General features: G+C 44.2%; 2 protein-coding genes and 1 long non-coding RNA gene across 7 annotated transcripts; 1 reads left to right on the top strand and 2 right to left on the bottom strand.

Annotated features, from left to right (window-relative positions):
• Positions 1–2,948: 2,948 nt before the first annotated feature.
• LOC144410374 (uncharacterized) lies at positions 2,949–4,307 on the bottom strand. The gene is made up of 2 exons (XR_013468404.1): positions 4,206–4,307; positions 2,949–3,604 (listed from the first exon to the last, which is right to left on the bottom strand). It is a non-coding gene; the product is annotated as an uncharacterized LOC144410374 (long non-coding RNA).
• A 1,888-nt stretch (positions 4,308–6,195) lies between these two features.
• Positions 6,196–12,622, top strand: sap30l (sap30-like). Of its 5 annotated transcripts, none has more exons than XM_040181504.2 (6): positions 6,196–6,561; positions 7,137–7,341; positions 8,344–8,361; positions 9,716–9,838; positions 10,029–10,127; positions 10,955–12,622. In XM_040181504.2, the coding sequence occupies exons 2-6, from the start codon at positions 7,156–7,158 to the stop codon at positions 11,081–11,083; spliced, it is 555 nt and encodes a 184-aa protein (XP_040037438.1). In that variant the 5' UTR covers positions 6,196–6,561; positions 7,137–7,155; the 3' UTR covers positions 11,084–12,622. The 5 variants fall into 5 exon arrangements, with proteins under 5 accessions (XP_040037438.1, XP_077963026.1, XP_040037440.1 ...); XM_040181503.2 differs by lacking the exon at positions 6,196–6,561 and adding an exon at positions 6,562–6,735; XM_078106900.1 differs by lacking the exon at positions 8,344–8,361.
• Positions 12,623–13,346: 724 nt separating this feature from the next.
• Positions 13,347–16,901, bottom strand: LOC120822116 (heart- and neural crest derivatives-expressed protein 1). Its single transcript, XM_040181502.2, has 2 exons — positions 15,753–16,901; positions 13,347–14,849 (listed from the first exon to the last, which is right to left on the bottom strand). The coding sequence occupies exons 1-2, from the start codon at positions 16,230–16,232 to the stop codon at positions 14,754–14,756; spliced, it is 576 nt and encodes a 191-aa protein (XP_040037436.1). The 5' UTR covers positions 16,233–16,901; the 3' UTR covers positions 13,347–14,753.
• Between the last annotated feature and the right edge of the window lie 617 nt (positions 16,902–17,518).

Below are 17,518 nucleotides of genomic sequence, written 5' to 3'. Positions count from 1 at the left end.
GGCGAAGGAAGGTGTTCTTACTTGTGTCCAGTCTCAGGCACGTTGATGTTGACGTCCTGGATGGTCTCCTTTTTCTTCTTTTCTCTCTCCTATTTCTTTGTCTCCTTGTCCTGCATCTTGCACCTCATTTTGTCCATCTCCGTCTGCCGGTCCGTTTCTTTAAGTCGAGGCAGATGTTTTCAAGGACTGTTTTGTCCTCCTCTAATTCTTGGATCCTGGTGATAAGGATCTGATATTCTTTGGGAATGGTATCCTCCGTTTGTTGGATCTTAGAGATCAGACACAACTCAGTGAAACCACAAAACCACTGCTTGTGACCATCTCGTGGTGGGTCTCCTCATGGTGGTGGCTCTTTTTTAAAGCAGCCAGAGAATCCCTCTGGGTCTTCAGCAGTTTGTTTTCTGCTTCCAACTGCTGCCAGGTCTCGTTGTTGACCCTGAGATCAGCACTTATGACAGAAAGTTTTTTTTTGGTCTCGGTGAGCTTCAGAGATAAACCCTCGTTCTCCCTGATAGTCTCATCCAGAGCCTCTGTCTTGATCTTTAGCAGTTTGTGTTCTTCTACCAACTGGTGGTTGTTGGCCTGCTCCTTGTGCAGCTCTTCTTGAAGAGAAATGTTGGTGGAGAGTAACCCTGTTACTTACTCCAAGGACTGTTGTTGGTAATCCAGTTCCTTAAATCTGTTTTCCTCCAACTTCTGCTGCCAGGTCTCTTTGTTGACCGTGAGTTCAGCACTTTTGACGAAGAGTTGTCGGCCGTACTCAAAGAGCTTCAGAAGCAAACTCTAGTTTTCCCCGATAACCTCAGCCAGAGCCTCTGTCTTGCTCTTCAGCAGTTTGTGTTCTGCTTTCAACCGTTGGTTGTTGGCCTGCTCCTGGACCGTGGGTTCAGCATTTTTGACAACGAGTTGTTCGGTGGTCTCTGTGGAGCTTCAGAGAAAACCCTTGTTCTCCCTGATGAGGTCTGAAAACTTATTTCTGTTCTTGTCTGCTCATAGGCAAGATCTTTGCCTTTTAACAGGTTGGTCAAACTGCACCTCCCAGTTTCAGTGTGAGCAGTGAGTTCGCTCACCTTCCCTTTCAGGTAGTGCACTTCATCCCGGGCACGAGAAAGTGCCATGTTCACCTTGTATCCGTTGGGAGGAGTCCCGAGACGTGAAGCGCCAAAATAGGCTGGAAGCCTTGAAAAAGGCTGTTTGTTTGCTTGCCGGATAACGACTCCATGTGGTCTTTGAAGAATGGTGATATATCCATCGAAAGGCTCCTTAATTAAGTCTCGTTAAGGACAAACGTCGCTGATTAATTCTCTCACAAAACAATATGCAGTGCTCTGTCCTGTGGCCAGACTCGCAATGAACAGATGAATCTACTTTGTCCTGGAACTTGGCCTTGAAGATTCCATTCCATTTCATTTCATTCCATTCCATTTCATTCCATTCCATTCCGTTCCATTCCATTCCATTCCATTGCGTGTCATAGAGTGGACTCCAAGACAACGGAATAGAAAATACAACAAAACCCACTTTGTGTGGTTTTATATATACACAATATATATATGTATATATATATATATATATATATATATATATATATATATATATATATATATATACTGACGTTCACATCCCATTTGTAATGTTTGTTGATTTTTCGTTTCAATCTTTATTTATTATGTTAAATAAAGAACATTGTCTCTTGAAACAGCCCAGTGAGCACAAGACGTAATTCAACGTTGAAATATGGTTGAAATCGGGTTGAAATGAGGTCTGAACGTCTAAGACCTCATTTCAACGTCTTTTCAACCGGCTAAAAATGGGATGAAACATCAACGTGCCAGAAAACGTCAATTTGTTGACAAATGTGTCATGATGTAACGTAAGGTTGAAAGATAGACGATATTAACGTTAAGATTTTCAGAATAATTAATGAACTGGTCGGCGAAATTTCGTCTACGCGAAGACGTAATTTCAACGTATTTAATATTTCACTTAAAACGTCATAATTATGAAACTACGGACTGCATGCTGTTAATAAGATGCGTTTAAGACATAATAATGCGGGCAGGTTCAAACATTACTTGTAAACACGTGACTCCGCTCACATCTGTAACGCGCATGCACGACTACCGGCTCCAATGCTCTGTAAGTACGGGAGTGTTTGGATGAAGCACACATGGAACTATAACCGGGTGTTTTACTTGTGCTGCCCACCCGATACGGGAAAGACGGCCCTTTTTGTTAAGCTAGTTAGCGTTAGCGCAGGTAGTTTGCTAGTTAGCATGCTAGCTTGGAGCATGCTAGCGTTCAGCATGATGACCTGGCCCAGTGAGCATTTTTTGGTTGAAAAGACGTTTAAAAGACGTCTATGCCCGACGTTGAAAAGACGTTGCAAAATGGTTTAAAAGTGAAAGTTGTTTCAACGTCTATTCGTAGACGTTGAAAAGACGTCTATGTTTAGACCACATTTCAACGTGATTTTTTAATACGGTAATATTTCGTCTTCTCTTGTATGCTATATCATTATTTTAGAGGTTTAAAAAGAAACTACGTCCACATTTGTAAGTTTACCACCGATATTATAAATCACGTTGAAAACGGGTCTATACGCGAACGTCTTTTCAACGTCTACGAATAGACGTTGAAACAACTTTCACTTTTAAACCATTTTGCAACGTCTTTTCAACGTCGGGGCACAGACGTCTTTTAAGCGTCTTTTCAACGTTGAAATGCTCGCTGGTTGAAATGTGGTCTAAACGTAAACGTCTTTTCAACGTCTATGAATAGACATTGAAACAACTTTCACTTTTGAACCAATTTGCAACGTCTTTTCAACGTCGGGCCATAGACGTCTTTTCAACGTTGTTTCAACGGATAAATTGCTCGCTGGAAACGTACAAGTTACATACTTAGTCACAGTTGTCATGTTAACAGCCCTTAACAAGGACAAACACATTATTTTATTGATTTGCATTTATTATAAATATAACACTATACATATAACACTTTTCCTAATTAAAAACAATACAAAAATAAAATATATATTTCAGGGAAATAAACAATGGATTTAAAAGTGCAGAAACAACATTTCTGTGTTCAACAACAACAATTCTGTGTTTGTAGACCATTTTTCTGAATCATTTGAACTTCATTTTTAGATTCTGTAACAAGATGTGGCTGTGAGTGACTTGAGTTGGGATAGTATACCTGAAATCAGCTGCATCTCCCTCATCCTCACTTGATGATTCTTTGTGTAAAGGGAGTCAGAGTGCAGAGAACAGCCCTCAATTGCAGATTTCTCTGGTCAACGTGTTTATTCAATTCAAATGATTTTATTTTGTTCAGCTTTGCAATCTGTAAACATGCAACATCCTGTCCCAAAACCCCCAAAATGTAAAAAACCTTCAACCGGGAGAAACCTGAGGAGAAAACAGCAAGGCAGTAGGTGTGTAGAGTATGAACAATTTAAAGATGTACAGTACATCCAATTCCTACGACAGAAATGATTCTAATATTGTGGATTACTAAGCCAGGGGTAAGGCAGGACCAGTGCAGGGACAACCATCATCAGACGTAACCTCCATCAGATGCAACCACCACCCGCAGAAACCTGTGAGGTGGGAAAGCACAAAGGCAAAGTTGGTCATTTGGGTTTATGATGACAGTAGGAAACTAGTAATAATAACAGCAGCAGGTGTGTTAGAACCCTAATTTATAGATTGTTTACTTATTACATTATCAACAAGATAACAATTAATCTGCAACTTATGGTATTTCTGGAGTAACATGTCCAGGTATATTACACAGTATCATGCTTTAATGCAGCAGTAACTTACAATGTGTTGGCCCTCTTGTTTACAGAGCACAACTTGTTGAATTCAGCCCTTCACCCTTGCAATCTGTATTTAGCCCCCATTGCTTTAAAAACGTATTTTCAATGTGAAATGCAATAACATTTATGGGTACAGCAACAACCTAACGCATTAGCAACAACAAAGACACGAAAAATATTCTGGGATGTTTACTTTTGGTCCAGGTCATCATGCTGCACGCTAGCATGCCGCAAGCTAGCATGCTAACTAGCAAACTACCTGCGCTAACGCTAACTAGCTTAACAAAAAGGGCCGTCTTTCCTGTATCGAGTCGGCAGCACAAGTAAAACACCCGGTTATAGTTCCAGGTGTTCTTCATTCAAACACTCGCGTACTTACAGAGCAGTGGAGCCGGTACTCGTGGTTCTATCAGCCCGTTCATGTCGCTCTGCTGCCGTAACTTCGCTTCGTGCTGCGTCCGCTCGGAGCTCTGCAGGCGTCTAAGAACTCGCGCATGCGCGTTACAGATGTGAGCGGAGTTACGTGTTTACAAGTAATGTTTGAACCTGCCCGCATTATTATGTCTTAAACGCATCTTATTAACAGCATGCAGTCCGTAGTTTCATATTTATGACGTTTTAAGCGAAATAGTAAATACGTTGAAATTACGTCTTCGCGTAGACCAAATTTCGCCGACCAGTTCATTAATTATTCTGAAAATCTTAACGTTAATATCGTCTATCTTTCAACCTTACGTTACATCATGACACATTGATCAACAAATTGACGTTTTCTGGCACGTTGATGTTTCATCCCATTTTTAGCCGGTTGAAAAGACGTTGAAATGAGGTCTTAGACGTTCAGACCTCATTTCAACGCGATTTCAACCATATTTCAACGTTGAAATTACGTCTTGTGCTCACTGGGGGACCAAAAGTAAACATCCCAGAATATTTTTCGTGTGTTTGGTGTTACTAATGCGTTAGGTTGTTGCTGTACCCATAAATGTTATTGCATTTCACATTGAAAATACGTTTTTAAAGCAATGGGGGCTAAATACAGATTGCAAGGGTGAAGGGCTGAATTCAACAAGTTGTGCTCTGTAAACAAGAGGGCCAACACATTGTAAGTTACTGCTGCTTAAAGCACGATACTGTGTAATATACCTGGAAATGTTACTCCAGAAATACCATAAGTTGCAGATGAATTGTTATCTTGTTGATAATGTAATAAGTAAACCATCTATAAATTAGGGTTCTAACACACCTGCTGCTGTTATTATTATTATTAGTTTATTACTGTCATCATAAACCCAAATGACCAACTTTGCCTTTGTGCTTTCCCTCCTCACAGGTTTCTGCGGGTGGTGGTTGCATCTGATGGAGGTTACGTCTGATGATGGTTGTCCCTGCACTGGTCCTGCCTTACCCCTGGCTTAGTAATCCACAATATTAGAATCATTTCTGTCGTAGGAATTGGATGTACTGTACATCTTTAAATTGTTCATACTCTACACACCTTCGGCCTTGCTGTTTTCTCCTCAGGTTTCTCCCGGTTGAAGGTTTTTTACATTTTGGGGGTTTTGGGGTTTAGGATGTTGCATGTTTACAGATTGCAAAGATGAACAAAATAAAATGATTTGAATTGAATAAACACGTTGACCAGAGAAATCTGCAATTCAGGGCTGTTCTCTGCACTCTGACTCCCTTTACACAAAGAATCATCAAGTGAGGATGAGGGAGATGCAGCTGATTTCAGGTATACTATCCCAACTCAAGTGACTCAGATCCACATCTTGTTACAGAATCTAAAAATGAAGTTCAAATGATTCAGAAAAATGGTCTACAAACACAGAATTGTTGTTGTTGAACACAGAAATGTTGTTTCTGCACTTTTAAATCCATAGTTAATTTCCCTGAAATATATATTTTATTTTTGTATTGTTTTTAATTAGGAAAAGTGTTATATGTATAGTGTTATATTTATAATAAATGCAAATGAACAAAATAATGTGTTTGTCCTTGTTAAGGGCTGTTAACATGACAACTGTGACTAAGTATGTAACTTGTAAGTTTCCAGCGAGCAATTTATCCGTTGAAACAACGTTTAAAAGACGTCTATGGCCCGACGTTGAAAAGAGGTTGCAAATTGGTTCAAAAGTGAAAGTTGTTTCAACGTCTATTCGTAGACGTTGAAAAGACGTTCGCGTATAGACCCGTTTTCAACGTGATATATAATATCGGTGGTAAACTTACAAATGTGGACGTAGTTTCTTTTTAAACCTCTAAAATAATGATATAGCACACAAGAGAGGACGAAATATTACCGTATTAAAAAATCACGTTGAAATGTGGTCTAAACATAGACGTCTTTTCAACGTCTACGAATAGACGTTGAAACAACTTTCACTTTTAAACCATTTTGCAACGTGTTTTCAACGTCGGGCATAGAGGTCTTTTAAACGTCTTTTCAACCAAAAAATGCTCACTGGGGTGTATGACGCAGACACAATTTTAAACAGTTTATTAATTTGGAATTTTCGGATAACCTGCGGCTGGCTACCGCGAGTCCCTGTTTCAAAGCCCCTTCAGCTGACGGCGACGCCACCTTTTTTTAACTCTTGTTCGTAGTAGAAAACAAGACGCCGACTGTTACAGGAAGAACCGCTAAAAGACGGAGGACCAATTCAGCCAATGGGACAGCCGACATCGCACGCTAAACCCGCCTTCACGCAAAACCGACCAATCGCCGCCAGGTACGGGAACTTCCGCCACGGAGACGGAGCCTGTCCATTGTACGAGCCGTTCTGAAAGAGTGCCGCGATTGTTGAGTCGCAGTCTGATAAATCTGTGGTTTCTACCGAAGTTTTTTTCCCGTTTGACGTAACCGGTTGCCGTGTTCGAGTTCGTGACTGCATGCGATCGTTGTGGTATGTGAATTTTAGCGGGTCGTTTACAAGGGGGGGGGGACACCGGTGACGGTCTCACCATAGGAATTTGTCGGGTAACAGCCACCTTGCGGTCTTGCTAGCACTCGGGCTAGCCGAGGCTAAACACCGTTGTGCGAATCCGACGGGGGATCCGGGGATCTTCGGGGGTAGCATGTATCTAACCAGAGGGCATCACCTTTAAAAATTAACTCACCGGTGCCCAAATTAGCACGGGGACTATTAGCTCGTGAACTAGCCACTTAGCACAGTCAGCTAGCTAACGCTATCGGATTGTCTTTCACAAAAGGGCAACCCGTCAACAACAGATTTGTTAGCCATACTAAAGCTGTTTTATTTAGTTTTTTTTAGTCCTTTTTCATTTATTTTTCTCCCGCACGAAGATAACGGCAATAGAACAGAATGAATGGATTTAGCACCGAAGAAGACAGCCACGATGGACCGCAGCCTCTGCCGTTTTACGGCCAGAGCTGCTGCCTGATCGAGGACGGGGAGCGTTGCGGCCGGTCAGCTGGAAACGCCTCCTTCAGCAAGAGGATCCAGAAGAGCATCTCACAGAAGAAGCTCAAGCTCGACATCGACAAAAGCGTGAGTGGAATTGTGTGACCGCGTCATTCTGTTCACCAACTTAACGTGAATTTGTCTGTTTGTGTGTGTGTGTGGGTACCAGACGATAGCTCAAAGTTAGCTAGCTGTCAGCTGTCAGCTAATTAACCGGCGAGCGCCCGTTGACGAAAAAAAAGGAAAAAAAAACCAAAGAAACGATGTTTATTGTTTACTCGGTGATGTGGTTTGGGTTCCGTGACTCACACCGAGGCGCTGTTTACCGTGACTGCGTCGGGCTAGCGTTAGCTTTGCTAGCTACCGGGGACTACGTGCAGGACGGCGGCGTCCTTCCCACATCAACTTGCTGCTCATTGTAACCGCTTCCTCAGAACACGCCTCTCTCCTGCCTCCATAAAATGGCTGTCAGGGGGAAGCCGGCTCTGTCCTTCAGCCGCAATCCGGTTAAAGTAAACCCGGCCTCATTCAAAAATAATAAAACTGGAAGGGGGGGACCTCCGGCAGTCCAATGCCGGTTGAGACCCCGCGACACGCGCACACTGTAGCTCCAACTTCCACCGGCACCGCGACACAACGTCGTGTGTCGCTTTTGCTTCAGTTGTCTGTTTGTTTGTGAAGAACATTTTTTACGGCCTTCCAGTCGACGACGAGTGTTTCATCGGCCGCAGCACGGGGAGAGAACCTTGTGGAGCGAAAGACTCATCCAGCAGGCCGCACATCCTGCGGTGGGGGGGTCGTTTATACCGGTGCGTAGGCCGAACTCTAAATGTCCGCGTACGTCCAAAGAAGCACGTGGGCCAGAAGAAACGGCGCTTTCTACTCAAGTCGCCTCCGCCCGGCGGCCCGCGAGCTCCTCCCGCGGCGGGCTGAGCCTCTTTACCCGCAAAGCGCTCTGTGGGTATCGATGCACGGAAGAGAAGCTGCTGATCGGGGTTTTAATTTGGACTGCTAGTGATGATATGGAGTGGGAGCGCTCACTGGCTCCATTTGGAACACTTTGCTAATTTACACAATCCTTATGTGCAGGTGGAGACGATTTGCCAGGTGAGATGACTGGAGAAGGTGTGTGACTGTCACCACGGTGACTCCTCTGCTCCAATGAGCTCTGATACTCGCACCCGGATAGCCATTTACAGTTTGTCAGAGTACAGTATGCTGCATCTGTCACATGGATGGAAACCGTGAATTAATAGTGTCATTTTCACCGCAGCGATGCTACTCACAAAAACCTGAAAATTGAGATTGTAATTGGTGATATTAGACGATCATTGCTGTTCTGCCTTTGTTTAACACTTTGAGATTATTTCACATCAGCTGCTCCAGTGTTGGTTGCCCCCCTCCGCAATCTGGTTGCAGACGTCGCCGATAAATTATTAAGCAAAATTTATGTTGGTTTGTATCTTTTCTAATTTGAAATGTATCAATGGCACAAATAACACTGCCTATTTGACTGTTGGTGACAAAAAAGAACGAGTAAGTACAAATTAGCGTGTGCTAAGCAGTGAAATTGGATGTCATTTTTGCATTGACCCCTTCCGCATGTAATCCCTCAAATCTGGACCTCAATTCACCACCTCGCCGGTTGCGTCGCCAGTTCCCCTGCGTCTCAAACTGTTGCCACCTATCGATCAATACTCCCGTCGAGTTTGTTTCCGTAGACCACGTTTGCGTTCGCCGCTGCGGTGTCACGTTGACCCTGTTGTTTGTTTCTTTGTTTAAACTCAACGCTGATCTTGATCAACAGGAGAATACCATAAGAACAAAACAATGGCTCCGCCAACGCCGCGACCAAGCCGGTGCCTGGATGTAGCTTTCATATACTCATGTACCCGTCTTCCAGCTGGTACTAACACTGTTTCAGATGAGTAAGTAAAGCGAATGTGTGTTCCTTCCCTTTTCCGCCTGCTTTTGAGCTTCGTAGAAAATGACTCGGGGCTCAAGCAGCGCAACCAGAGGGGAAAAAGCTCCGGGTGCCTTTTGCGAACGCGGCGGGATTTCATGTCACAAATCGCACGTTGTGGCCCAGACGAATCGGACCGACGGGCCTCATCCGCTGAGGCGGCGCACGGCGCATCAAAGAAAGCTCCTCTCCCTCGGTTATCGACGTTGCCACCAAGCTGCAGGTGGAGCTGGGCGTCGAACCGAAATGCGTCTGTCGAGTCAAGCGACATCGCACGACTAGATACTTTTAAGCTTTGGTCCAAGATAATACCGCCAAGGAGACGATGAATGGGTCTTGGCTCACGGAGGGAGGCATCGTTGGGATGTCATGAAACACGGGTGTGTTTATCGGGGCTGGTAGTGTTCTGGTCGCGCTGATGCCGCGCGGCTGCCTCTTCCCAAGCGGCTCAGCGCGTGGCAGACTGCCCCTCTTTACTACTCGTTGATGTCGTTGTAGGTGAGACACCTCTATATCTGCGACTTCCACAAGAACTTCATCCAGAGCGTCCGCAACAAGAGGAAGCGGAAGACCAGCGACGACGGAGGAGATTCCCCGGATCATGACGTGGAGGTGCCCGAGGTAACGAGTACATTATTATCACCCTGTACCCGGAGGTTGTAGTGTTGGTGACCTGTTCTTCATGGAGATCAGTAAAGATTCATCTCCTTTTTGAAAAGCTGAACAGGAGGCCCGAAACCTCGACGGGAATCATCCCAAAATGTGACGTTGCCGCGACTACCAAGTCCCCGCTCTCTGTTGTGTTTCCCAGGTTGACCTCTTCCAGCTGCAGGTGAACACGTTGAGACGCTACAAGCGACACTACAAGCTGCAGACCAGACCCGGACTCAACAAGGCCCAGCTGGCAGAGGTAAACCCGGCACCAGAACCTCCGCGTGCTCCGCCCCCTTTACGGCCTCAATGGCGTTAATCGCTGATCCGGCCCGGCGATCGTTTTCCTGTGGTCGTTGCTGGGAGCAAATTGTCCAAAAGTAACAATTTCGTAATCGGACACTTGGCGCAGTGCGGCTTAAAGCGCGTACAGATGACTCCTCATGCGCAACGGTTAATGCTCAATCTCATCTAAGAAAATGTAGTTTTTGGGCCACACGTAAACTAGTCAAATTTCCTCCTCTGACTATTTCATATTGCCTCGAAAAACATCTCCCACACTGACTTTATTCAACTTTCTAGCAACCTGTAATGAATGAAGGCGGCCTGCAGGCTCAATGTTTCCCCACACTTTTAATATTTCATTGAATTAACGAAGCAGCAGTTACAGCTGCTCAGGGACGCCGGCAACAGGACATTTGTTTTCTGCTCAATGAATCCAGACAACCGGTAGGAAGTCTGCATCACGTGTCTCCCTCTGGAAGCATCGTGACCGATTCCAGCGGCTCTCAAACAGACGTTCAGCCTGCGATGTTTTAAAGGTTAACTGTAAGCTGTGATTTCTCTATGAGATGTTCCCTCTGCAGTGTGAATATTTGATTTGACCTGGAGGCAGGTGAGGCTGAGGGATATCTTTTTGATATGGTTCTATGCAAATAGAGTACCGATGCCCCCAAAAAGGTTGTGCTTCATCTTGTACAGCGTTTGCAGCCGTACAGTACGTGTGTGTGCATTTATACATACTTACAAATGCACTGTAAAACACGCTAACCTTCGTCCGTCCGTCCCCCCCTCTCGTCTCCGCAGACTGTGAGTCGTCACTTTAGGAACATCCCGGTGAACGAGAAGGAGACGCTGACCTACTTTATTTACATGGTGAAGAGCAGCAAGAGCCGCTTGGACCAGAAAGGCGACGGCGGCAAACCGCTGGACTGAACTCCTCAGCAGCCGCAACCAACACCCCCCCCCCCATGAAAAGCCTGTGGAGGACCAGGACTCACTCCGTGATGTAAACTGTCGATATATACAAAGAGAACAGCGTCGGATAACTTTCGTAAGTTGGTTGAATGCGATGTACGATAAAGCTGCCTTAAAAGCGAAAAGAAACTTGGTAATTTGGAGTAATTATTCTTTGCATTTTTTTTTTTTTTTTTCTTCCGTCAAAGGAATGCTTGTGCCAAACAAGTGTGGAGTTGAATGATGAGAGTGGGATTGTCTTTTGTCGTTGGTTATTCTGAATGTTTGAGTTGTTGGAAAGGGGCGTGGCCTTTTCGCCAAAGTTGCGTTCTGAATATCGGAGCTCCAAGTCGCTTCAAATGCCACCCAACTCTCGTAAAAACCTCCATTTTCACTAATCGAATAAAGGCAGACCTCGGTCCTGATATTTAACCCTTTTCCACTGGACGCGGTGCGTTGGAGGACCCATGGGGGGGGACCCATGGGTCCTCCAACGGGGGGGGAAAACATTGCATTTTGCTTTGAGTCCCCTCTTCTGTATGTTTGAACACACTTTCATTTCATTTATTCTCCCCCCACCTTCACTTTATAGTTTGGAAATTGATTTTAAATTCATTTTCTGAAGGGGAGCTTCTGTGTCTGATCAGGCTGTGAGATTATTAGCATCATTTTAACATTTACGAGCTGTGTTTATAATGGACAACGTCTTGATTTAATTTTCACACCTGGATTGTGTTTTTTCTGTTTGTAGCTTTTGAATCATTTAAATTTTAGACAATTATGAATATCTGCCTGCAGAAATCTCAATGTCATCACCAAGAAGATGGCGGAGTTGTTAAAAACAAGTGTTTACCTGCTGTTGAGATAATCGGCTCCCTCCTTCTGACACACCTGCATGTTGACCTTGAAGCGCTCTGACTGCACTTTGGCAATTGTCTTAAAGAATGTGTCCAAGCAACCGATGGAATTAGTGAGTGAAATGAATGAGAACTGAATGGGGGAGGAAATGGGTCTTATGTTTCCACGATTTAAGCCCTGATGGGGAAAGTAGCACTTTGGCCTTTTGGATAGAGTAAAGCATTGATGATGATGATGATGATGATACCAACGCCGCTGAAATCCTACATGTTTATTTCACCTCTTTAAGCACTGCTGGAACATCCAGGCAATGAACAACTTACGGCTCTTCAACGCGTATTGAATTGTTAGTTTTTGTTTTCCTTCATTGTGGTGACTACCCAGTCTATCCTCTTGTCACGTCTTATTTAAGTTTGCCCACCATTCGATGCTCTCTACTTTCAGCAGGGAACTCTCCTTTTTTAGTTTTGTTTTTTTTAAGTGTATGATGTATTTTCAGTTTTGCTTGTAGGTTTTATTTTTAGCGTCCTGTAGATAACACCCATCTTTAACATATAGGCCACACCACCTTAACGTAATTGTATTAGAAGAAGAAAAACTATTTAAATATGGCTGCTTATTGCTCCTGATGATGTTCATAATAAATGTATTGTACAGAAAGAAGCAAAGTGTCGTTTCTGTTTTTTCACAGCTCAAACTGTCACGAGCGGTTTTCAACTGTTACAAATATTAAAACAATCTGAAAATGAGGATGAATAAAAACAAGAATTGTCTTGCCAGGTTGGGTGTAGTTTCAGGAACCGCCGTCGGCCGCCAGGTGTCGCTGTAGCTCCTTTGATATGAGGGCGCGCTTTGCGGAGGCGGGTTTAAACACCTGGACTCTTTTAGAGGAATATGAAACCAACAAACATGAGCAGCATGTATTTTCAGCATGAAGGACTCTCCCTTTTTCATAACGGGCTGAAATATAGTTTAGAACCGAGTTTCTCTTTTCCTTTCGGATGAATAAAACCTCATTGTGAACTCGTGTAAAAGGCCTAAAAAAGTGTGAGGAGTTGGTCACTAACGGAACAGTGCTGCAGCCTCAGGTCAGTTCTACAACGCGGTGGATTTTTCCAATTTATACACATGATTATAGAATGAAATCATTTGTATTTTTGACTGTTTGGAACATGTTTTATTCTGCCTTCGGTGAACCGCATCGGAAAATGGCCCTAAAACCGTCCGAGGGCAATTTCATATTTTACTTCAGTAACGGAAATGTGTATAGAAAATTAGGAAGGTATAAATTCCGAACCGTAATCCTGTGTAAATTCTTAAAAGGTAATCTGGTTTCTGACTGGGGTCTTATAAATGAGGAAGAGGAAATAACTTCACACCTGACTTGACATAAAATAATTCATTTATTTACGGAACTAAATATAACTTCACATCCAATGTACATTTCCTTCACCATTTGGCACACACAAAAAAACAAACTTAATTCCTTTAAATTGTTTATTACGTCGGAGTGAAATCTTGGCCTTTATGGAAATGGGTCTCAGAACGGACACTGACGTTCATTTCGAGGTAGATTCAGTAAATTCAATCATTTCCTACACAGAAACTTCAACAGCAGCCGCTATATAATTAACAGGCAGGACTAGATTTGACTTAACTTTTTTTTAAAATTTTCTTTTACATATCTCAGCGGGAGTACTGGATTAATAATAATTAAATATTAAACGGTGACAAAAAAGTTTCCCCTGAAAAAAGCGTTTCATGGGAGATGAGCTTTCCAATGAGGACAGGCATTATTTCTAGGTTAGTTTGTTATTTCTTATTTCACTTAATTTCCATTTTTATTATGTCCACACATGACAAAGTATTTTTAATTGATTTAATTCACAAATATTTAAGAATTAATATATCTCTTTCAAACATTTTATTCTGTCTCATATGACGTCTGGTTTGTAATACTTTTGCACCCAAATCTTAAAACGGTAAACGGTGATACTTGCAAATTATAAATATCAATTCATGCAAAAACCACATGATTTAATTTCCATGGGGCGCTAAACCAACTTATAACACGCGTTATACTACATTTGAGTGTCGATCATTAATTGGCTCCTGTAATATTTGGGGAACTCACTATAATAAAAATCCATTTCGCATTGTGCGGCTCGTCAACTGTGATTTGTAATAAATTACAGCCCCCAGAAGAAAAACTAAAATATAAAATAAAAAGAACCATACTTGCAGTCCTGCAACATTTACACCACGGGGCATTTGTTATAATGTATTTATTTTCTGATCCAGCCCCATCAGACGTTGAAAACACCACCGCACGACGAAAAGCCATTTTTATGGAGGGGGGGGGGGGGGGGGGGGGCAGATGTTGCTTTACTTTTTTCTTTTTTTGACACCGTGGCCACATCTGGTCTACAGCACTGGAAGGGTGGAAACATCAAAAAGCAGAAATACCACAAATATCATACAGTCACGTGCGTGTGCGCGTGTTGATTTAGAAGCTGCACAAGGAGAGAAGAAGACCAACAGTTGGTCCATCGTGTCACCTTGATGTATCTCTCGTTGTCCTTTAATTCTCTCTCTCTTTGTCGCGCGCGTCATTGCGCGCGCACAGCAGTGTGTTTGGGTTCAGTTACTCAGTGGTTGGTGTTTGTTTTTCTTCTCCTTTTCTTTTTCCATTTCAATCCAGAGTCCGAGGAGTTTTGCTTCTCCCGAAAGGTGGAGGACGAGGAAGAGGAGGTGTGGGGAGGGTGGGGGAGGAGGACGGGAGGGGGGGGGGTCACTGGTTGAGCTCCAGAGCCCAGACCTGCTGCGGCCACCCGGTCCGGCCCTTCGCCTTCTTCTCGGCTCCTAAAGACTCCTGCAGGCCGTCGGTCTGTGACACCGGGAAACACCACATGGTCAGCGGGGAGGGAAGTAGGGGGGGGGGGGGTCTGGAGCCTGTGATCTGGAAAGGCTCTACACGGCCACATGCTGCTTTTCGTCACAATGTAACGAACTCGGTGATTTGGGGGCCTTTAGTGACGCAATCGGGGTCGTGACATCACATGCGGGCTTTCATGTGAACCCTCGATCAAGACTAAACCCAAAATGATTTATCACGTACGTCAAATTAAGATGAATATGTATACTATAATATTAAAATTAATTCAAATGATATAATATTCAGAAAGTATGCATATTTTTAAATGAATAGGGCTGATATAATACTGTAAAAACACCTAGTGTTCCTTTATTATAATAAACACAGACGGTAACAATATACACACATTGTAAAGAAATGCTTTTTGAATGTTGGCTCTAAATTTAACTTTATGAGGATATAAGAGTTCGGCCGTAGTGATCAGCAATACAAATACATTTCGTGATGTACCTGTAATATATTTACCTCATTGCATCATTACAGTATGCATGTGTGTATTAAAGGGTCCAAACGGACTTTAATGAGGTGAAGTGTTGATTGTTTGAGGCGAAACCCAAATTGTGAGTAGCCTCCATTAGCCTCGCCTTGTTATTATGGATCACATATCAGGCTATTAAAGAAATACCATTACATTAAAAGGTTTCGTTTCATACCACAGTCTTAAGGATATTTTTTTTTACAACTCTGATAATAACCCGACTGAGGATAAAACTATAAAAAAAAATAAAAGTCAGATTAAACTTTGGGCCTCGCTTTAATTCCACCTTCAAATATAAGGTTTCCCTTTTGGAACCGAACTAACAGCTGAACTCTTTTGGTTTGCGTTTATTTGTGATCAAGCAGGCTTCTACTCACCGGCTCCCGTTTTCTTTTCATATCCCGGTTTTCGAATTTCTTAATTTCGGCCTTGAAGCCCTCCGTCTCCCCGGTGTCCTTGGCCAGGACGTCCATCAGGTAGGCGATGTAACTGGTCGCCAGGCGCAACGTTTTGATTTTAGACAGTTTCGTGTCCGCCGGCACGTTGGGGATACACTCCCTGAGCTCGGCGAAGGCCGTGTTGATGCTCTCCGTCCGCCGGCGCTCCTTCTTCGGCCCCGACGTCCTCCTCTTCCCCATCCCCGCCTGGAGCCCCTCCAGCCGGCCGTCGTGCGCCGCCCCGGGCGCCCCGTGCTCCGCGGCCGGGTACGGCGCCTGGATCTGGAAGTCCGGAGGCACCTCGCCGTGGTTCACCACCCAGCTCTGGAAGTACGGCGCATCCTGGTGACACCGCTGGACGAACGGGAAGGGCTCGTGCATCAGGTGGTGGTGATGCTGGTAGCCCCCGATGAGGTTCATGGCGAGCGGGAGGAGAACTGTGCTCGGCGGCGTCTCGTCCGTCGCCCTCGGTCTCTCTCCGGTGCTGCTCCAAGACGTGCGCTGCGCGCGGGGTTCGGCTCATTCAGTGCTTCGACGCGTATTCCTTCGGATGCATTAACGAGTCAGACCGAACGCAGCCGCCGACTCGCGCATCTTCGTCATCCCGGAAGCGACCGAAACGAAAGAGCCCGGGGAAGAAAAAAAAAAAAATGCCAAAACAACTTTATAATTCCAGACGGACGAGAGCGGCACGACGTGCCGTGCCGGCCGGGATCCGCTCGGGCTTTTCTTTTCCTCGGCGACGGTTCCCTCCCCCCGAAGAGGCTGCTGCTCTGATTTGCCCGAAGAAATGTGACCCTGAGGAAGGTGTGAGGCCCCCAGGTTTATATGATTTGGAGGTCAGCGCGGAGAGGAAGGCAGCCAATGGAGGAAAGCGCCCCGGATGGGAGGAGAGTCGAGAGACGTTTGCAACAACAACAACAACAACACGCACCGCGGGGCCGCAATCTCACGGCAACACACAAGCAGCAAGTCTATCCGCGCGTTGTTGGGAGTTGGTTTTCTGGCTACGCAGATGTGCACGCATGAGGGGGGGGGGGGGGGGGGGGGGGCTGTCTTCAAGTATGTTGGGGGGGAAAAAGGCGTTTGTTGTCAGCTCGAGTGGTTGGAGAGGTTTTACGCGCATAATTTACGCGGCCTATGTTTGGCTAAGCATGTTTATTGGGTGTGATTTCGGTCATTCAGTGGTGAAAATAATTCCTTTGTGTACTTTTATTTGTCAACTGGTGGTCAATCGCGCAGGCGGGGGAATTAAACACGGCGGTGGCTCCGAGTTTACCTCTGATTTGTGGTCGCGCACATACAAGTAAATAAAAAAAAAGAAGCCTCTGCTTTGTCTGACAGTGGGAATAATTTTAATCCGCATTCAACTTTTTGATGAACAGATTGTTACATTTATAATATAAATTGCATTTCAAATATTTAATTAACACAGAATGAAAGCACTTCCCTTAAATAATATTTTTGTATCGAACAACATCTCCGTCGCCTTCCACTTCGATATGTTAAATTAACTCTGAAATATTTGGTTGTTTGTGTATTTGCGTTCCATGGTCATTCACCGTCTTCCAATAAAAACACAATTCTCCATATTTTTTTTAATTCGTCATTTTTATTTTGCGCGTTGTTAGTGAATTATCTCCTTTGCAGCAATAACACGATTTAATAGTTCCTTGTCAGAACTTTCTGGGAAGTGTAAAAGAAAC

This window comes from Gasterosteus aculeatus, chromosome 7 (assembly GCF_964276395.1).
Source record: "Gasterosteus aculeatus chromosome 7, fGasAcu3.hap1.1, whole genome shotgun sequence".
Taxonomy (NCBI): Eukaryota; Metazoa; Chordata; class Actinopteri; order Perciformes; family Gasterosteidae; genus Gasterosteus; species Gasterosteus aculeatus.
Note: the sequence above shows the minus strand (reverse complement) of the source record. Positions and strands in the feature narration are given on the sequence as shown.